Source organism: Corvus cornix, chromosome 8 (genome assembly GCF_000738735.6).
Source record: "Corvus cornix cornix isolate S_Up_H32 chromosome 8, ASM73873v5, whole genome shotgun sequence".
In the NCBI taxonomy this organism is placed as follows: domain Eukaryota; kingdom Metazoa; phylum Chordata; class Aves; order Passeriformes; family Corvidae; genus Corvus; species Corvus cornix.
The window spans coordinates 24161833-24181986 of NC_046338.1; the positions used below are offsets into that span (position 1 = coordinate 24161833).

At 41.9% G+C, this 20154-nt stretch overlaps 1 protein-coding gene across 1 annotated transcript in view; it reads left to right on the forward strand.

Moving 5' to 3' along the window:
* ATF6 (activating transcription factor 6) overlaps positions 1–20154 on the forward strand; it is a 73254-nt gene that overhangs the window by 22960 nt on the left and 30140 nt on the right. Inside the window, 5 exon segments of the mRNA XM_039555705.1 lie at positions 538–681; positions 2434–2553; positions 3421–3523; positions 4574–4638; positions 8117–8231. Coding sequence (XP_039411639.1) covers positions 538–681; positions 2434–2553; positions 3421–3523; positions 4574–4638; positions 8117–8231 — 547 coding nt within the window.

A 20154-nucleotide genomic window follows, 5' to 3' on the forward strand; every position in this document is an offset into this window, starting at 1 on the left:
CACTTGTTCTAAATCCAAGTAGAATTGAACATATTTGTGTACAGTTCTGGTAGATGTCTGGCATAACATTCCAGGCTTGCAGCTGCATGGAATTTGATAGCTAAGTTTTTCTTACATGTTGTATTCATATAAACTATGTAAATTGTACTTTGAGGCTGATGAAAGTTAAAGTTTGGTAGTGCTTTGATTTGAATGTAGGTAATTTTCTTATGCCTGTGGACCTGGGTTACAAGCAGAGTATTCTTAGTTTCATCAGGTGAAGCTTATGTGGGGGAATGTGAAAACCAGAGCATCGCAGTCTTTCAAACAACTAAAACTGAAAAAGAGAACAGAATTGCTTTTCTGACTGCTAGTGCTTTGAACGATGATATTGTAATGACACATCAGCTTTTACATTAGATATGACATGCACCTTATCCGTGTACTGTAACAGCAGCCAGAAACTTCCGCACCTGAGTATTTAATGCCTTACAGTAAAGTGCCTTGCAGACCCCTTATGTTTGTGGTCCATTTTGCTATGTTTATTATGTTTTCCAGTGTATTTGAAAAGGATCCCAATGGAGTTGATTCCACTGTGAGTTCTAACCACCGGACCAGAAATCTTCTGGAGTTCTCAGCTGTCCAGGAGTCCAGCACAGATCAGAAAATACCTGAGGGCATCATTCCCGAGAAGACTAATAGGTGAGATGGAAACCTTTAACATTTTAGGTGGCAGAGGGCAGTGGTGCTTTTAGCCCTCACTGCCTTGCTCACCCTTTTGGCCAGTGCTCTTGCTTCTTTTACAGAGTACCTGAGTTTTAAACACAGTGTTTTGAAAGCTGCACAGTTTGCTTTTCAAATGAATATGGTGTTTTATCTGCCAGAGTACCCAACACATAGAGCTTCAGAAGTGTACACGTGGCTGTGCTGCACAGTGTTAGGGAAGAGAGCATATCCACAAGTGCTTGTCACCGAGATTTTCAGGACCTTCTTCAGTTCATCTGTTTGCTTTTTCCCTCTGATCTATATTTTAGCTTGCATAGTTGTGATATTTGTCGTATTATCTATCTCTTCTTACTTTTTAAGCTGGAATATTTATTTTCTTAGCTGCTCAAGAGAAGACTGGGGAAGTTCACGACTAAGAATACACTCTGAACTTAGCACTGTACTTTTTCGTTTTAAAAAGTCCAAGTCCATCCTTGTGCTTATCCACTTTTTAATTAAATACTGGCTTTCAGACTTCCTAGGTCTCTAGCATGCAGTGCATAAGTGAACATATAATTGTCTCCAGATTGAAGTCTGGCTAATACAGCTCATGTTTTCCCCTTACTAGATTTATCCTATTAGGCTGTCCCTTTCCAGTAGAGTGTTTTGGCTGGTTGAACAAAGCTAGGCACAGATGTGCAGAAAGCCCTAATGTATTTTGCCGTGCAGAAAGAAGGCAATAAATCGGGAGCATTTTAAGGCTGTAGCCATGGTGAGGGCTTTGTATCCTGTGTGGTACATTTTAGACCATGACCTATGGGACAGAAGAGTAGAGTGGTTCTCTTAGGAGGGTGTGCTTGTGCCTGTACCTCCTTCTCTTTCACTGTTTCACCCTGGGTTTGGCAAACTGTTTGCTCTTTGCTGCATATTCTCCTTTATCAGTCCTAGATGCAGCAGACACGAGAAGCAGACATGAAGTTGGAGAGAAAGCTGGGAAAGAGAGGGGATATGAATAAGGCTTTCATAAGCTCTTATACCTGATTTTTCAGAAAGAAGTTGAGGTTCAGGAGCTACAAGTCTGTCAAAACCAAGAGGACTGAGGCTGTTACATTGATAACCTATCAAGAGAGAGAACTACATTAGGTATTTGGTGATAAGTAGTTAACCCCTCAGGAGGCTGTGAGAGTATTACAGATTTTTGTACTGAGAAATACATGCTCCTTTTCCCTTTTTATCAAAACCAAGCTAGATTCTGGAGACAGAGATGTAAATCCTCTCCACTCAGTTGTAATATAGTTTGTGGCTGCTCGGCTGTCATATAGCTTATGGTCTGTCTATCCGCATGGTTTTAGTGGATAATAAATGTAATATTTCTGTAGCAAATCTTGCACAGCTCTGGAATGAAAAAGAAAGTTGTGTCTACAGAGATCACATAGTTTGCATTCTGTGAGGAATATTTTACAGACTACATATTCTATCAATATCTGGCCTTCTTGGGAAGAGATCCAACATCTGCTAATGCTCATCTGTCTTCCCTGTGTTGAGAGCTGTCAGCCCCCTTTGAGGGATTGACTGAGAGCATTGGATGTTTGATGGGGATTGTTACTCACCTGCATCAGAGGTCTCACAGGAGCAGCTGTAATATTCGTGGGTCTGCTGGTGTTTGTGCTCATTCTCTGGATTTGGTCAAAGGGTCATGAAGAAGTTTTTTAAGGGACTTCTTGATGTGCTTTTCTTGATTTTTCCCAGGTATGACCGTTCTGTGTCTGATAACAAAGCACTAATGATAGTCTCAGAAGAACCTCTGTTATATATTTCACCACCGCCGCCCCCCTGCCGGCCTCTGATCAACAGGACAGAGTCGCTGAGGTGAGCAAACTGCCTTTTGTGAGCATTTAAAGTTTATTAGGAGTTGAGATATAAATTCTGTGTTGGCTGAGTGCTACTGGGCTGCTGTGAATGATGTTGTTGTCCATTCATGGTGTTCATCCAGTACGTGGCCAGTGTCTGCTGCTGTAAGGACAGATCCACTTGGATCTTTGTTATCTTTCCATGGTTTTAGTAATGATTTTCACCACTCTATTCACTGGTCATTTGCAGTAACCAAATAACAGTTTTCTGATTGTCTGGGGGGCTTTCGTGGCTTAAAAGAGAAATCGCTTCATATGTAGAAATGTTAATTATTTGGAAATCAAGTCCAGCTAAAAGCCATTTCCATCTGAATTATATAAGAGATGGTCTTCTATTCTTCACCTTCTGATAGAAGCAGACTGAACCTGACATTGCAGATGTTCTTTGCTCACTGTTTGAAAACACCTAGCTCCACTTTTTCCATAGATATGAGTCACTAACCTTATCTCCATTGTCTGTCCATTCTTCCTCTCAGATTTATGTGCCATAATTTAGCCTTAACCAATAATTTGTCTTGAATTGATCAACTTTTGATTTTAAATTTCAGTAGTCCTTCCAGTAATTTCAAAATTACTGTTCGTTGGACAAAAGAATGGACTGTATCTACTTTGTGTGGAAACATCCACGAATCTAATACTTTATAGATAATCCCTTACACATGTAATCTTAAAATTGTATTTTCTTACTGTGGTATTAAAAATAAGTTATCATAAGGTAAAATAATAGTAATCTTCAGTGTCTGTATAGTGGCTAAACTGTTGTATGCAACTGAAATATTCTGGCAGCCTTGTTTGAAATCTGTGTTGATGCTGTGTGTTTTCCTAGGCTGACCCATGAACTCCGAGGATGGGTGCACAGGCACGAGGTGGAGCGAACCAGATCCCGAAGGCTGTCCAACAACCAGCAGCAGAAAGCGCGAGTCATGCAGGTGCGCCCCTTCCTGCTCCTGCCTCAGTGGCCTGACAAGATAATTTCACGAACCGTGTTCCCTGACTTGTTTGCACTTGTCATTATAGACAAAAGTAGCCATCGTGCCTGTAATTAGGGCAGCCAACACTTCCCATTTGAAATTGCTGGGTTTGGTTGATTGTTACGTTGTCAAAGTTGTTCTTCCATTCCTGTTCTTGGATTCAAGGTTTTGAATTTTTTTAGCAGCCATCAAAGTAGCTTCTACATTTTCTAAAATGAAATCAATAGTTACCCTTTTTGTGGCTTTTCTGTAAGGATAAGCAATTGCTCAACGGAGAGAAATACAACCTACAGCACATTTATTTGACTCACTGTTAAGGGCCAGAGCTGATTGGTTTTGTTGAAATATTTCTATTGTTTAAATTTTAGCTAGAGGGATTCATGGTTTTTTGGTAAGGCTACAGAATTGTAGCCATATAGATATATGTATATATCTATATGGCTATATATATATATATATGAGACTTGTGCTTATATTTTTATATATCTATATGAGACTTGTGCTCATATTTCCCATTTTTAAAAATCTTTTACCTACATGGTATACTGATACCAAAGCTGAAATTAAGACAATGAATTTTCAAAGTATTTAATTTGATTAGGGGTAGTACCAGCTTTAAAAGGAATTGAGCGTTACAATGTGGGAAATACTGCAGTTTTCTAGGGAAGAAGTGTTGTGTGTTAAACTTCAGATGCTTCTCACTGGTGTCCAAAGCAGAATGGTAGAACATTTAGAACTGTTGTATATGGTGCCAAACTCCCTTTCTTGTCTCTGAATGTTGACTTCAAATTTGGCTGTATTAAAATCCTGCTGGTTTTGTTGTTCCAGCTTGATTGCTGACCATTTCAGTTTCTCATGTTTCACCAGTGGGAAAATCCACATTTCTGGTGCAGAGCACTGATTAACCTCTGCACCCCATTCTGTGTGTTATATTCTATGTAGTGTCAAACCAAGGAAATGCTTATTGGTTTCACCTTGTGTCATTTTTTCCTTCTTCCCCTTTTTCAGAGCTCCCTCAGTGACAAAGCAGATTCCCAGCTAATGGCCATGCCTTACACAGACACCAGTCTCAGGTAAAGCGGAACAGTTCCTTTGTAACTGCTTTCTACTTAACCCAGTTTTTCACCAACAGTTGGTAAAGAATGCCCATTTTCATCTTTTCAGGATTCTTAAGCCAAATGCAGCTACTTTTCTTGGACTAATTTCTGTCCTTTAGCAAATAACTGCTTCTAACAATTTATATTACGCTTAAATGGACCCCTGTATCACAGCTCCGCTCTTCCAGGGTCTTTCTAGCCATGAGTTTTAAGAAAATCCTTACTTTGCTCTCCAGAATCCCTTTCTAAACAGATCTGAATATTTCGGGAGGAACTAACTTGGGGCTATCTGTGAGAACATCGTTAGTTTTAAGAAGGTTTCAAAGGGCCATGAATCTGGTAAGGGAAAAGTTTCTCTCTTTGTCTTCAGGAGTAGAGCCATTATAGCTATCACCAAGTTATGATGATGAACTTAAAGTACCATTATGTCTCATTTACATTCTTTGTCTCCATCTGCTGATTATTGGAGCACATTAATGCAGCGTTTCCTGATGTCCCCTGCCCACCCCTCCCCATACCCATCTTGTCCCTCTTCCTGGTGGCAGGAAGTACTGGAGAGAAAAGATTAGGGAAACAAAATTTCTCTCTCCTGAATTCTGTGTGAGACTGTTGAGGAGGCTGTCTCCTCTAAGGTGCCAAAGAGGAGTGTAAGAGCAGAATGGAGTATAAATGAAACTTTTTGGTGAGAACACCACCTGAAATGTTGCTGTGGAAAGAAAGACAGCTGTGGCCTTTCCATTTGCATTGCTGCTTTGAAAGCAGGATCAGCCTGGAGGAAAAGAGCAAGCTGCAGGCAAATGTTACAAAAACCAGGCTGTCAAATCTTGATATGTCTTGACTGAAAAGAAAAAAAATAAGAAAAAGCTTTTTGAATTCTACAGGCAGACGAAGGATAGCTGTTTTGACTGAACACTGATGAACAAGGCTCATGGCATAAAGCAGTTTAATATACATGCTTGCATTACTCTGAAAAAAATGTATCTGGATTATTGGAAACAGTGTGCAACATCATGTAGCTCTGCATGGAATAATCTGTTGTGCTCTGAAGAAAGTGAGATTTTTTGGGGTTTTTTTTCAGATTAATGATGTTTATATGAGCAGAACCAGTGAGTCATGGCAGCTGCATGCTATGACTGTGCTGGAACTGCTAAGAACATAGAACAGACTTCCAGTTCCTCCCAGAGCCATCAACTATTAGGTGCTCCATGAGATCATAGAATCACAGAGTAGTTTAGATTGTAAAGGACCTCAGGAGATCCCTAGTGCAACTTCCTGCTCAAAGTAGGCTTAACTTCAGGTTTACTGAATGTCTCTGGTAGAAGAGGTGGTCTCCATCTCCATTGTAATCTCCATCAGGAAGCTGAGGATTGAAAAGAATTTCAGGGAAGTCAGAGCAGTGGAGAAGATAAATTTTAAGATGATTTCAAAGAAAATTTTCCCGCCTAATGTCTTTATAGTCTATGTAGTTTTCTTCAGGGGTGATTTTGTTGAGGGCTTCTGTAAGTGTGTTTCTTAAGGCTTCAGGTATCAAAAAGACTCTGCAGTTGTTTTCCTAAGTTTTGCACTATTAATATTGCGGTTTTTGATGCATAAATCACTGTGTCCTGCCTCATTTCTTCCCAAAACAAGCCTATGTGTAACATCCCAGTGCTCTGTGGTGCATAACAGAGTGTCCTTCAAAGTTTTAAAACAAAAGACTTATTGATCTCCCAATAAATGGCCAGGTTCAGCACCATTGTTTGGCATACACAGTTTAATATGATGCTTTTTTGTAATATGCAAAGATGTTACTAAAACAACGGGTAGTTTCACACCTGGCTTTGGCTCGGAAGTTCCTCCCTTCCTTTGATGGAGAGGTGGTTATCAGATGATGTTCAAAGGTAGATGCAATGTACTGCCTGTAATCCCCGATATCACTTTGTGTTTGATTTGTTACGTGACCAGGACAGCTTTATAAAGGCCCAGTGGTTTCCAAGAGCTTTGGGATAGTTTTCTCCCATAGCTGGTTTTTAGGTCTCTCTGTATCTTGTGGAGTGTGGGCGAGCACACAGATCTGTGGGCCCCGGGTCAGCTTTCAGGATGTGTTGTACCGAGCAGTGCGTGGGCGCCGTGCCTTTCATCGCAGCCCAGTTTCAGTGCTCCATCTCAGGGGTGGCTTGGTGGGCCTACATGTTTTCATGAATGAGTAATCAAGCTCACATTAGCTCCAGCCTTTGTGTCCTGTGTGTGAAGGATGGGAGCTGATTCCTCTCTTGCACAGTTGTGCAGAAGGGGATGTGTAGTGTAGAGCTGCCTGCTCCTGATCCCCCAGGACTTACACCCCCAATCCTGTGAAAGGGCAGCTGGCCTGGCAGCTGCAGTCCTTTGCTTGCAACAGGGCTCTGTTAGCAGTGGAGGAGAAGATAATGACAGCCTACTATTATTGCTGCTTGAGAAAGTCACTTGATGATACATTTGTGTCTTGTTATATTTTAGATGTACTAAAATAGTCTAAATTAACCCCCCTAGTTCAAAACCCGGGTCAGCAGAAGACAGCTTGGGAGGGGAGGGATAGCCTGATCATGTCCTTGCCACAAACACAGTGTGCTATTAAAGTGGGGGAAATTAAAATGACAGGTTGAAAGTCCAGCTAATGGTTTCCCTGAGTACAGCTTTCCAGTGTTAAATAAATAAGTTATTTTGGAGTGGGATTGGGAAAGTATAAATAATAGCAGTATATGCTAGGAACTTCTCACCTTTCCAAGATAAACAGTGGATAAGTACCATGATTGTAGGACTTGCCAGTGTTTTGGCTTAGAATGGTTTAGAGCATCTTTTCCTTGTGTCTGATATGTGTAAGATGAGAACTGTGGAAAAGATAAGCCAGAATTATGTGAGTATCTTATTTTTGCTCCTCTGTCTAAATTGAAAATCAAGAGCAAGTCTTTGAGTTGACCAGAGGACATAGCGTGGAAAAAAAAGGGTGGGTGAGAAAGAAGGTGGATTTGTCATCTGACAGTAAATTAAAAGCTCTGTTTATGCTTACCTTTGCACTTCCTTCAATTTCAGTGGTTTGGATTCTTAGCAGAAAAATTAATTTATTAAATTATTAAATGGTTTTATATTTTATTTCAGAATGACATTTCATCCTAAAATTTATTTTCAGAAGTCATCACAATTTTTCAGACACTTTAGGTTGAAGCTTTTTTTTCCTGTTGAGCTAGCAAACAGGTTTTTGCTGACCTCAGAAGCACGAACAAAAATCTGGAAATCTTTGCCGTAGTTAGACCTTTGAAGCACCTTGAACTTTCAAAAAGTACTGAGTAGTTTCATTGTCTTCACCTGTGTTCCTCATGCTCCTCTTAGTGGATGAAGAGCTGCTGCGGTTACTTTAAAAAGCTGGTCTTCAAAGTCACTGTCTCACTGAAATTAACTGTCTTGTCTGAAATAATTACCTTGCCGTTCTTTATTTCAGCAGGAACTCAGGGAATGAGCTGCAAGTGTATTATGCCTCTCCGAGGAGCTATCAAGACTTTTTTGAAGCAATTCACCGAAGGGAGGATACATTCTATGTGGTGTCATTCCGCAGAGTAAGTGTAGCAGTGGGTGCTACTGGCCTTTTATGTGTGTACTTAAGACTGCTTCTAACAGAGATCCAAAAGATGACTTAATCAAAGTTGCAGGTAAATTTGTTTCTTTTGAAATGATGCTTCTGTATATCCTTTAAGGTAACATGGCCAAATCATGGTCTTTGCAAAATATGCCCATCACATTGGGAATGGAAAGAGCTTTGCAGAAAACATTGTAGTTCCAGAGCAAGACAGCCCAAAATTTCATGAACCCTGTGGTTAAACTTACACATTACAGCTATGAAATAGCAGTACAAACCTTTTGTGCTTCTGGGTATAGAAATAAATGTACCCTCTGCACAAATCATTACTGTTAACATAATACAGTTTCTATCTTCCCCTAAAACTCCTGCATTTGCAGTTTTATGTGTCACTTATCGCAGCTGTACAGGACTGTGTGTAGGGCCACAGTTTTTCTGCTGTTTTGTGACTTGTAAGCTGAGACAGATGAGCAGGTCTGCTTTCTGTGCTGAGATACAGCAGAGGCTTGTGCTGCAGCTTTGTCAGGCACAGCCTCACATCTGCAGCGCAGTTAGTGACAGTAAAAGCTGTTATAAAATGGAATTTCAGGTGTCTGATGGCACTTTCTGCACTGAAACCCTGACTGGTGTTGAAGCCAGGACAGCTGCGGTAGTGAGAAGCTGATTAGGGTCTGGTGGTGGAAATGATCAAGGCAAACAGTGCTTGAAACACCAACCTGGGGTTGGAGGAGCTTATTCCCTCCCTTTTGCAGAGGTCTTGGTGAGTCATTAGATACGTCTATAATGCACATCTGTCCCTGGGCTGAATCTGGGCTCTTGGCTTGCTGAGCCTCCTGCGCTGCCATTTTGCATTTGGGGTGTTAGATGAGAATTGTTCTGTGCATGTTCACACCCAGCCATGATCCTCCCAGGAGCCCACAAAGCTCCATTTGTTTCCTCTTTGTAGGAGTGTCCTGAGAGCGGTCCCAATGTAGTGAGGGACCAGTAGTGGCCACAACAACAGCTCATCCAGCTATAGCCAGTTCTGTGTAAGAGCACACAGATCATCATAACTAGTTTTAGCAGTTTCTGTGTTGTCATAACTCTACCAATCTCTACATGCCATAGGTACACAGGTAATACGACTCTGTTCCACCTGGTACACAGCAAGTTTCTTAATTTGTGAGATGCATATCTGTAGGAAAGGTTCAGGCAAAATGAAAATAGTGGTGCTCTTCTTAGGATTAAGGTTTTGTGCTGAGTAGAAATATGAGGTTAGTTTCCAGTCTTGGGATTACTGGGTTGTGTCACAAGGCTGGAATTTTGTTATTAAATGCTTGGCATGTTCTGCTGTTCTTTCAGCTAGCAACACAAATATAGCCAGCACCAGGCTCCACATATCCTGAGGATGAGGAGAAGGGAGCAGAGAATAAAAGTTTTCCTGGAAACTCAGAACACAAAGCAGAACAGTGTTTGTAGAGGTCTGCATTTGGGACCATTGCTCCAGCCCACCTGAGTGCATGTACGTGTCCATAGGTCCTGTTTACACTGTCGGGTTAATGACCTGGAGGTTGTCAGCTCCCATTTCAAGTTGCAGAGCTGTCCTTGGAAGCTGTGTGCCTTGTGCCACAGAATCCCTACAGCTTGGCCCTGCTCTCCTGCAGGAAGAGGTGCGGAGGCCTTTTAAACCCATCTGCGAAGTTTATTTGGTAGCAAAGCTTTTGGTATTTCTGTTTTATGAATGAAATGTCCTCAAATAGAAGGCAGTTTTGTACATTACCTCATTTATTGTTTTAACAGGGCAAACCTGATCTAGCAGCAAGCTCTGCCCTGAGGCACTTTTAAATGACTTGCTTGGATTCTTTTGTGAGTGCAGAAGAAAGGACTCCTGCACAGCCCGAGGGGTGCCATCAGCAGGGCCCCAGCCTGGGAGGTGCCCTTTCACCTCCTCCTGGGGATTGCTGACTTCATTTTCTCTGGACCACAGCTCCCTTTTCACTGATGATTAGGAGCTGAGGGGGGACTGGTTCCTCCTCAGTTTGTTCCACAGTTCACTGGTGTTGCTTGCGCTTGTCCAAGTGAGGAGCCAAGGCCTGGAGATGAAAGGTTTTGTTCTCCTCATTCACAGTTTGCCATGCAGACACTCCCACATACTTAATAAGCTGTTAACAGCCCTATAACATAATAGAACAAGAATCATCCAGTGGAAGGTTCCAGGGAGTGGGTGGTTCTGGTGGTATCGTGCTCTGAGTGGAAGGTGGGACTGTGGATCTCAGGAGATCCCTTCCAGCTGATGTTCCTGGATCATCTGTTGCCGTTTTCTGCTCCATGTGCAGCCTCACAAACCCTAGCATTTCTCCTGGATGCATGTGATAAAATGTAACATTTTTTGTGTGTTCTCACTTGCAGTACAGGAGCTCTGCCCTGAGTTCCTTGGATTTGCTAGGGCTACCCAAACTCTTACACGGTAGGACTCAGCCAAGGCTTCTGGAAGTGCAGGGTTGGGAAGTAAAGCTCTTGCACACTGCATGTTGTTCTGGTGATACCTGTAAAACTGAGATTCCCATGATCTCATCGATGTTATTTTCTTTCCTTGCCTTGGAAGACTTGCAGATCTACATATTTACAGTTGAAGATTACATGGGATTTTTTTCCTTTTTAAGGAGGAAGGAGGAAAGTAGCATTTGGATCAGCTGAGTCCATACAAGAAGCAGGGCTTTTGCTCTGAGTGTCTAAAGAAATTAATTTACTGCTATTATCAGGGGAGTCTGTAATGTCATTTTTAAACAGGAAGAGTCTGCTGCTCTGCCAACACCTTTGATTTCTGCTCTGTAACATCTGTGATACCAAGTCTGCTTAATGTCTTCTAAAACCCCAGAGGAGCATGGATACAAAACTCGGGTTGGTGGATCTGAGGTGCTGTTTGCAGGGAACAGACACCTGGCTGCCTCTCTGTAAGCCTGGCACCCACACAGCAGTCTCTCAGAGCTCACATCTGTTTTGCCACAGAGTACAGGCCTTGAGATTGTTTCTAGAATTACCTGAATAGCTAGCTTAATTTGAAAAGTAATTAAGTAAATCACTGGAGAAAACAAATCCCTTCCAATTTACTTTGGCCTGTCAGTGCTGCTTCAGATCATTCCACTCTTGTGTGGTTAGGATCAGAGTCCCCACAACTTGGAATGATTAAGCAGTAGATTTCCCCATCCTGGAAGGTTCACTCAGTGACCCTTTGATGACATCTCTGCAGGTTTATTTAAGGACAGTGACATTTTTTAGGTTAAGAATGTAATTACTGTTCTTAAGGAAAACATAGTTTAAAGTTTGATTCACTTGGGAAATTCAGAGGACTTTGGGCATTTCCTCTCACTACTTTCTCTATTTCAAAGCACAAATGTCTCCTAATATCAAAGTTTGCCACTTGCATTTATTGCAGTGCATATACAGTATCTTCAGTAGAATGCAGTAAAAAGTAGATAATAAAAGGTGATTCTGTTTGTTAGGGCAAGAGTGATGCTGACCCTATAGGAATCAATGGCAAAGCCTTTACCAACTTCTGTAAGACCAGGATTTTGCTTTATAAATTTCTGTTTCAGTGCCATAAACCATAGAGCTTCAGGGAAACCTCTTATTATGAATTTCTGGTCCTACAAGCCAACATCTGCAGTAAGCATTTAAGGGTTTCTCAAGTTCTGCAAACAATTTTTTGCTGAAATTATTAAGTCAAATTTTAATCAGAACTTCTGTTCTTTCTTTGTTTATAGAATAAAAATGTCTAGGTTATTATGTGCTTCTGTTGGTAATAAGCCTGTGCTGTGCTAATTGTATTTGGGATGATATAATTGTATTTGGGATGTTATATTACTTTCAGGAAGCAAGATTATAAAGTCTGGCTTTGACATGCTTGTGCAGCAGCAGTTTGCTGTGCTGCACACACTTCTAGCAACAACAATCTGAGTGTATTCAGAGAGCACGAGGCAGGTTCCAACTCCCTGCACTCCTGATGCCGTCTACATCCTGCAGGCAAAACTTTATAAGAAGTTGGCTTCAGATGGTGTTTCACAGCCAGAAATTCAGTCCTAACATATACTTTCCTCCTACTTTGTTGTACTTGACAATGGGTGGTTTTTACTGAGCATGGAGTTTTCTGCTGTTGACTTTTGTGTGGATTTCTGCAGGCTGGGACGTGTAATTTGGTGTTTCATTCAGATGAATTGATTAGACCCACATAGTCCTGCTGCCCCTAGAGATACAGCAGCTATTCTCTATGTTTGAGTCCTATATTTGCAACTGTTGCAAGTTAACATGCAGATTTTCAAAAGATTTTACAAACTGCCCTTTTTCCAGGGGAGCCTGAGCTTAGCTATTCAGAGGAAAAAAGCTACTTTATCCCAGGATTGTAGGATTTTAAGATCTTGTCCTATATTTTATACACAAGCTGAGAATAATGTGGTATTTACCATAATGTGGTAAAAGAACTGAGGCTCAGGGCAAAGTATCCATTATAAAATTGCCTTTCCTTTTCAGAGCAGAGGTCACCCTTTAGCCTGTCTTCTCTGTGAGGCCAGTTCTTGCCTCTCTGGGAGAATTTGAGGAGGCAAACAGTGTGTGTGATTGTGCTTCACCATGCCCTGAAGCTCAGTGAGTCAGCTTCTGTCAAACTACAGCTGTATTTGACTTTCAAATTTGAGAATCCATTATGAAAACCTCCTGTTTCCATCTAAGTGTTGATAGTGAAAATTAAGTCTGGCCTGCTGCATTCTTTGTTACACATTCCCTTTTTTCTGGCTAAACTTTGGATTCTTTCAGTGTCAGGGAATTTTTTCCTTCCAAATCCCTGGTCCATATGAAAACAATGAAGCCAGCTTGCTTTCTGGTCTTTCTTGAACTGTCTTCCTTTCTGATATGGAATATTTCAGGTAGGTGGGGATCAGGGAGAGGTGACTTTCAAAGGGCCTGAGGGGTGGTGGGGAGAAGGTTTCTCTGTGCTCTTCCTGTTACTCAGCTGGGGAAGATGGTGTCTTTGGTAGCATCTTAGAGCTTAGTCTAAAAACCTCCAGAGAGAAATCTAATAATCTAAAATTAAGTCTAAAAATGTATGTTGGTCTACTAACACAAATGGCCTCACTCAGTCCTGGGATTCTCAAAATACTTGTGTATGAGAACAATACAACTGCAAGTTGGGTAAAAGGAAGCTCAAAAGAAGTTAATTTAGATTTGCAGCTTAAGGCCAGCAGTTCCTTAAAAAGTGTTTCTATCAACACCTTCTAGTATTTTCCAGCAAACCCGACTGTGTCACCATTTGTCACCGTAAGGACATCCTTTGGGGAGTGAAGCAGCAAAGAGCTGTGTGTGTGCTGTGGAGAGCAGGAGGGCTGAGAGGAGGGGGAAGAGAAGCAGCCAGGCAGTGAGACACCCCAGGTGTGTAGGGGTGGGAGGCAGAGAGGAGCAGCTACAAGTGCCAGCTGCAGTGCAGCATCTCCTGCAGCCTCCTGGCTCAGCCAGATGCAAACAGTGGGTAGGAGGGGCCAGAACAGCAATGCAGAATGGTGTTTCTGAGAAGGGAGGTAATGCCTGTCGTATCAAGTGGGGTTTTGTTTCCTTTGCTCTGTTCTTTGCTCCTACTTGGGAATCTATTCCAAGGCATTTTGGAAGCAAAGTCTTAGTTGCTCTGATTTTTATCTCCTTGGGTCCCTTTGAACCCCAGTGTCCTCCCAATAAAATCGAGAATGGATGTGGTGTTGAGGACAGATGTATAAGCAGAGGCAGAAAAGTCAACTCGAATATGTCTGGCATGAAGCAAAGCTCCTCTTGGATTTTGTGTGTATAGTCTTGATTAGTTGGTCCTCTCTATGGTTGCTGGAACTTCATGAATCATATTAATGCCGTCACTGAACTTCTTTCAGCTTTACACGTTCCAGATCTAACTAATACTTTGTTATTTTTAAACTAGTATTTGGAAGGACAACATATACTGCAGATAATTACAGTGAAAAAAAAACATGCTGCAAAAAATGTCTCCAGAACCCAAAGTGGTTGCAGGCAGACGTGACCAGTAATAGCATACATGTATTTAAAATGTGCTGCACGCTTGAGAGACAAAGAGTTGTGGGCAAGAAGGAAAGAAAGATTGTTGGTTTTGGAAAACCTCTGTAAAAGACCCACTGCTTATGAAATTGGTGTGGGCATAGGCTAGAGAAGTATAATTGAGAAGCATGGGAGGAAGATGTGCTTATAAAGTGGGAATGGTCTCAGTGAAGGAAGTGTCAGCAGTATCTCACTTAATGAGTACAGAACAGCATTTAATAAGAGTATGGAACAGACACTGCTGTCAACAAAGTGAGCAGGAGCACAAGTTTATCCACAAACAATTAATGTGTGTTCAGTTAGAGCAGGTGGTGAAAATATGAAGCTCTGAAGCAGTTCTCTTCCTTCAGGAAGTAACCCAAGTTCAATAAGGCATTAGTAATACTTTAATTATGCCAGATGATAATGCATCTTTCTTTAGTGATACCATGGTATTCATTGAAGAAAATTTTGCTCAGATTATTCTGAACAGTTCCCAGAAGGGAACGATGGGCTCTTGCTTACAATCTGTAGCAGTATTTAATTGTGGGATCGATGTTGGCCGAGCCCTAACTGTACAGAGTCATAAATGATACCTTCAGCCCTGGAACTGCAGTAGCCAGTAAGACATTGACTTGAATTTGGTGGGAATGAACTGCTTGAAAAAATTACCTTCGTGATACTTTGTTTGCCTTGAATGATAGTACATGAAGAGAGCGCTTTAAAATACTTGTGCTTGCTTTTTTAGTTGTACTTCACACTTCCACAGCTTAAGACTAGTGATTTTTCCTGTTCATTTTCAGTTTATTTATCTGACACTCTAGACAGGGTCTGTATAAAAGTAAAGCATGCAGAATTGAGGTGGTTTTGGTTTCATTAGATAGTGTCCTACATTTTAGTGGATGTTAATCATTACAGTATTACATTTGAGACCATTATTTGAAATCTTAGGCACACTTTTAGAGTTAATTCTGGTCAGATGAAGTTATTTGCTTCCAGTTTGAATTAATCCTTCTGCCAGATTTTTAGCTGGACAGCACACAAAGCTTATTTTATGAAGTAAGAGCCCAGGTGCTGTTATGAGTGTGTGCAGATTATCATCACCTCCCACTGGACCGAACAGAACTCTTGCAGCTTCCAGGTTTTATTTTTAAATAGCTGACACTCCTAGGACAAGAAGTGTGATAGAATTAACTGTACATTTTTATCTTTAAACTGGCTTTGAAACTGCTTCAAAGTGGAACATAAAACTTGTTTTCAACTTCTGTGTCTCCTAGTTGCTTGTGGTCTATCTACTGGGACGGTAATGGATGTGAGAAGAGCTCATTTTGCCTCGTGCCTGGCATGGCTTGCTCCTCACCATGCAGTTGGATAAACTCCAGTTTTGCCAGCACATTTGGTAGAGGCTGTCAGGCTTTGTGTTAGTGATTAAGAATTTGGAATGCCATGGGCTAAGCTGAGAGATCCTTCACGCTGGAAACCACTGTTCAGGAAATCCTCTTTGTGTTTTGATTGCAAATGTTAAAATGTGCCTGTGAATAATTCTGGTGCTGGAAAGTGCTTTTCATGAGAGAAGGCAAAGCTGTGCAGGAGGGGCACATGCACAGCTTGAACAGCACGTTACACAATGAGGATGCCACGGAGAAGTGGACTTCCTGTTAAATGCCATGGGCCACTGCCCTTGGAACTGGTTGGCAAAGTGCCACTAAGCATTGCATAAGTGATTGTTGTTACTCCTTGGTTTCATGACTATCCAAAATAAGGTTTCAAGTGTCAGCTGTCTCCAAGAGGGTTATATCCAATATGAGGAAGGCATTCTGAGCTGTGCTCAGAGAGTCGCGCTGTGTGAAGGAACACAGGCCTTTGGATCTGAATCCCACCAGGCTCCTGTGTGTTAAACAATGCTCTAGAGACTCTAGAAGTGCACATTCCCAAGCTGTTCCTCAGTGTGGAGATTCTTAGGTTGAGTCACTTGTTAGCATCTGGGAGGCTCTTGTTTAATCTCCTTTCCAGGAAATCAGCATGGAGCTCTTCTTTCTAAGAACAGTGCTGAGCCCTCGGACCTGGAGCTTTTCATCAAGGACTCAGTGAGTAATCAGTGGGCAGGTGACTCCTGGAAAAGGTGACTGAAAAGAAACCATTTTGCTGTCTCTGGGACCAGCATCTCCAGAAGGGCATCTCCTTGACATCAGGGAAGTAACACTGTGGGTTTCTCTTTGCTCTTGCTGGACCATCTGTTTGGCATTTGCTAACCAGCTGTAAGCTTTAACTCTCCAGCAGGCAGCAGAGGTGCTGCATACAATCCAGGCATGAAGTTTCCTGACTTCTCAAGCTCAGTTTCCGAAGTGCCACCATAGAAAAACATGTACACTGGATGTTTCATCCACATGAAACTGGATGTAAATGTGCCGTCATTTGGAGAAAAGCAACAGATGCTGCAGTTTGCTTGGTGTAAAATTTTGGCAAAAGCAGGTAATTGCAGCTCTAGGTGAGTAAGTGTAAAGAACTACATTTATACAAGCAGAAAGGAACTTGGGGTTCAGGCTAAACACTGGTGTGGTTCTACAAATGCTGAAAAAAGGTTGTGAAGCCAGCTGGGTAAACAGCAATGTCGTGACAGGGTATTTCCATTTCAGGGTAGAGTTGGTTAGTGTTGGCTTGGTATGGCAGTCCAGGAGGAGGATACTGCCCACACCGTGGCACTTGTCAAAAGGAGGTAAGAAATACATTTTAAAAGAGTGTATGTCCCTCAGTCTCATTGTCATGCACACAGGCATATAAGGAGTGCAGGATAGGCCAGAAAGAAGAACCTGACATCCTGTAAGTTCTCAGATAATTACCTTTTAATTCCCTGCAGCACTCCATCCCTCTTCTGCTCTCCTGGCAGTTCTAACCATCACTGTCCAGCAGAGTAGAACCTCTTCACGTGGATCAAAACTGACACCCTTATGACTTAGTCTTTCCAAATCTTGATGGTTGATTTGAGAAGTTACCTGTTTGCTTGTAAAAGTCACTTCCAGTACCTTAATTCTCATAGGAAATAGGCATCTAAGAACAAGACTGGTGTGGATTAAAAGAAGGAAACCAGAACCCTGTACCTCAGCTGTGGCACCTTCTGTCCGATTCTGTTACAAATCACCTCTACCTGCTTGTAGCGCTTTTTCTGTTTGAAAATGTCCTGACAAAGCCCTGATGCAGCTGCCTTGGCTTGCAGGAAGTTACAGTGTTCAATCTGGCCCATCAGATGATGTGTTGCTGTGCTCCTGGTCTGGGTTTCCCTCCCAGTAATGGCACGTGCAGTTGTTAATAGGGGCTGTGTGTGCTCTTGGTGTGCTTACAAACAGATCTGTGTGGGATCAGAGGGAGAGGGGGAAATGATCTGCAGCCTGGGGACTGTCTGGAGTTCACTTGCCTTTGTGTGGGTCAGGGGTAGCTCTGCAGAGCCAGAAGAGGTTCAGAGGGCGAGAGGGAATGGAAATGAAAGGGAACACATCCACCAGGAGGATGTAGCCTCAGGCTCTTGCTCTTCTGTAGACCTGCACGTTAAGAGCCTGATAAGGTATTTTTGTTGATGAGTTGGGGTAATAAAGAGAGTTGTGACTACACATATTAAACTGGTTAATGGCAAGCTGAGCGACTCTCCAGCTAGAAGAGAGGATTTGGATTGGTGCCTTCAGGCTGCTCAGTACCTCTGGTATTTTGCAGAAATTGTGGTGTGTCTAAGATGTTCAGTCTTTTTGTGTAGAATTAAAACCAGTACAGGAGCAAGAAAAGAGGGGAGGGTTCATATGTAATTTGGGTGATTTAAAAAGTGCCCGTGCAATTGATGCTATCCGTGTAGTGAAATCAATTATTTTGCCTTATTATTTGTACCCTCAGTGTCTAAGAAAACACTGATGCATGTCCTCACCTGAAACCTTTCATGCATCATTTCTCACATCTTTATTCTATGATAAGAATTCTGGTAGAGCTTTCTTTGACCTGAAAGTCCCCTGTATTTTGAAATAAAAAAGCTGGAAACTCCAGTGGTTTGGTGAAATGTTGTCAATGGGGCATTTCATTTTTAAAACCCACATTTATGAAAACAGAGCTTCTGTGGTTACACAGAAGCTGATACAGTTGCATCATACTTTGCAGAATATTTGTAGAAAATGTTGAAATTAGCTTGAGACTTCTTGTTCCACGAGAAAAATGTACATAATGAGAACACTTGAAGGCAAAAGCATTTTTCTGTACTTCTAGATGTCTTAAGTTATTGGCACATGTCAAGTGAGAAGTGCACTGATAAAGGCTTAGGTTTGCTTAATTTGCAGTGTTCCTCTCATACTTCTGTTTTTCTTCCTTAATTTCATTTCATCTGGCTTCTTTCTTAAATCATTTCACAGATTGTTGTTGCTACTTTATGGACTACAGGCACCACAAATTCTCAAGCACCACTCAAGGCTCCTTCTCTGCTTAATGGAGGCAGAAAAGCTCTTCTCAGTTTTCCCCACCTATCCCAAACACCTACCCTTGCATGGACTGGATTTCCTTCCAGAGGTGCCTTTCCTTCTGTAGGTTTTAAAGGGAGCCCAGACAGCTCTGTGAGACAGCTAAAGCTGGAAAAAATTGATCTCACGCTGAGTGGGGAGATGAAAGCCTTCTATTTGCTTGAGTCGTTATGTTCTAAATGTGGTGGAGAGCTGGCAAGTACTGATAGAAGAAAACATATTCCTCTGCAGGAAGAGAGCCAGGCCCAGCCTGAAAGCCGTAGCCTGATGTCTTCTGAGTAGCATGCAAGCAAGAATCTCCACGTTTTTATCTTCCCAAAGCTGACCTTTCCCTCTCTTTTATCTAATCTGGTGCCTGTGATCTTGCTAATTCAATTGCTGTGGCAGACAGGCAGTTACTCACATGCATAGTCACGAGATGGACTAGGAGTGTAATGCTCGTGCACCAGTTTACAGCTCTGTTTGTCCATTATCAGGTTTCAGACCAGGATCCAAGCGAACTGTTGTCACACGAGAAACCTTTTTCTGTGGAAATTGCTGTTTTCTACAAGCTGTACAATGGACAAGTACAAGTGGCTTGTATGATGGCTTGTACAACACTGTAGTACTCTCACACTGTTCAAAACTGGATGATTTCTTCCCTAGCTACATGAGCAGATCCCAGGACTTTTTGAGGGTAAAGACCAGTGAGTCATTTACATGGTTTACCACCACCAGAAAGGAGGGTTCCTGTTGTCCATGCCAGTTCCTTGGCTGTTCATACTCTGGTCAGATCCCTCCTTGGGCCGTTTTATTGTCTTGGTGGGAAAACAGCTTGAGGAATATGGGGGACTGTCAGGAGAGTCTGACAATTGCCAGAGGATGGCAGGGAAGGAGAAGGAACCCTCCTGTTTTCGGTGGTCATGGGGATCAGATTGCTTAGGCTATGCCATTCTGAAGTGCACTTAAGGTAGCTTGGGGGTGATTAAGGAAGAATCCTCAATATCAGGCATCCAAGATCCTTTTTGCTTCCAAGTATGAGTTAATCACATACCTTCTATATGCTTTTAAGACCATTTTCCATCAGATTGTTTTCTTGGTTTGGTTTGAGGGGGTTCTTTTAAGGGGGAAATGTTAAGTGTTTATAGTCCTTTTTCCCTTATAAAATGATCTCTGGTTCTAAAACTGATTTAAGTCTTCCTCAGCAAGACTAGAAATTCAAACAGAGCAGACATTTGGCAAAAAATCTGGACTCAGAATTGAGATTTAGAAGTGAAACTTAGATACAAATGTGAAAAGGAGAAAGCTCATCAGGCTAGGCTAAATACAAACCCATGGGCAAAAAAAAAGAAAGGAAAGTTCATCTTCATACTCTCTTAACTGAGATTA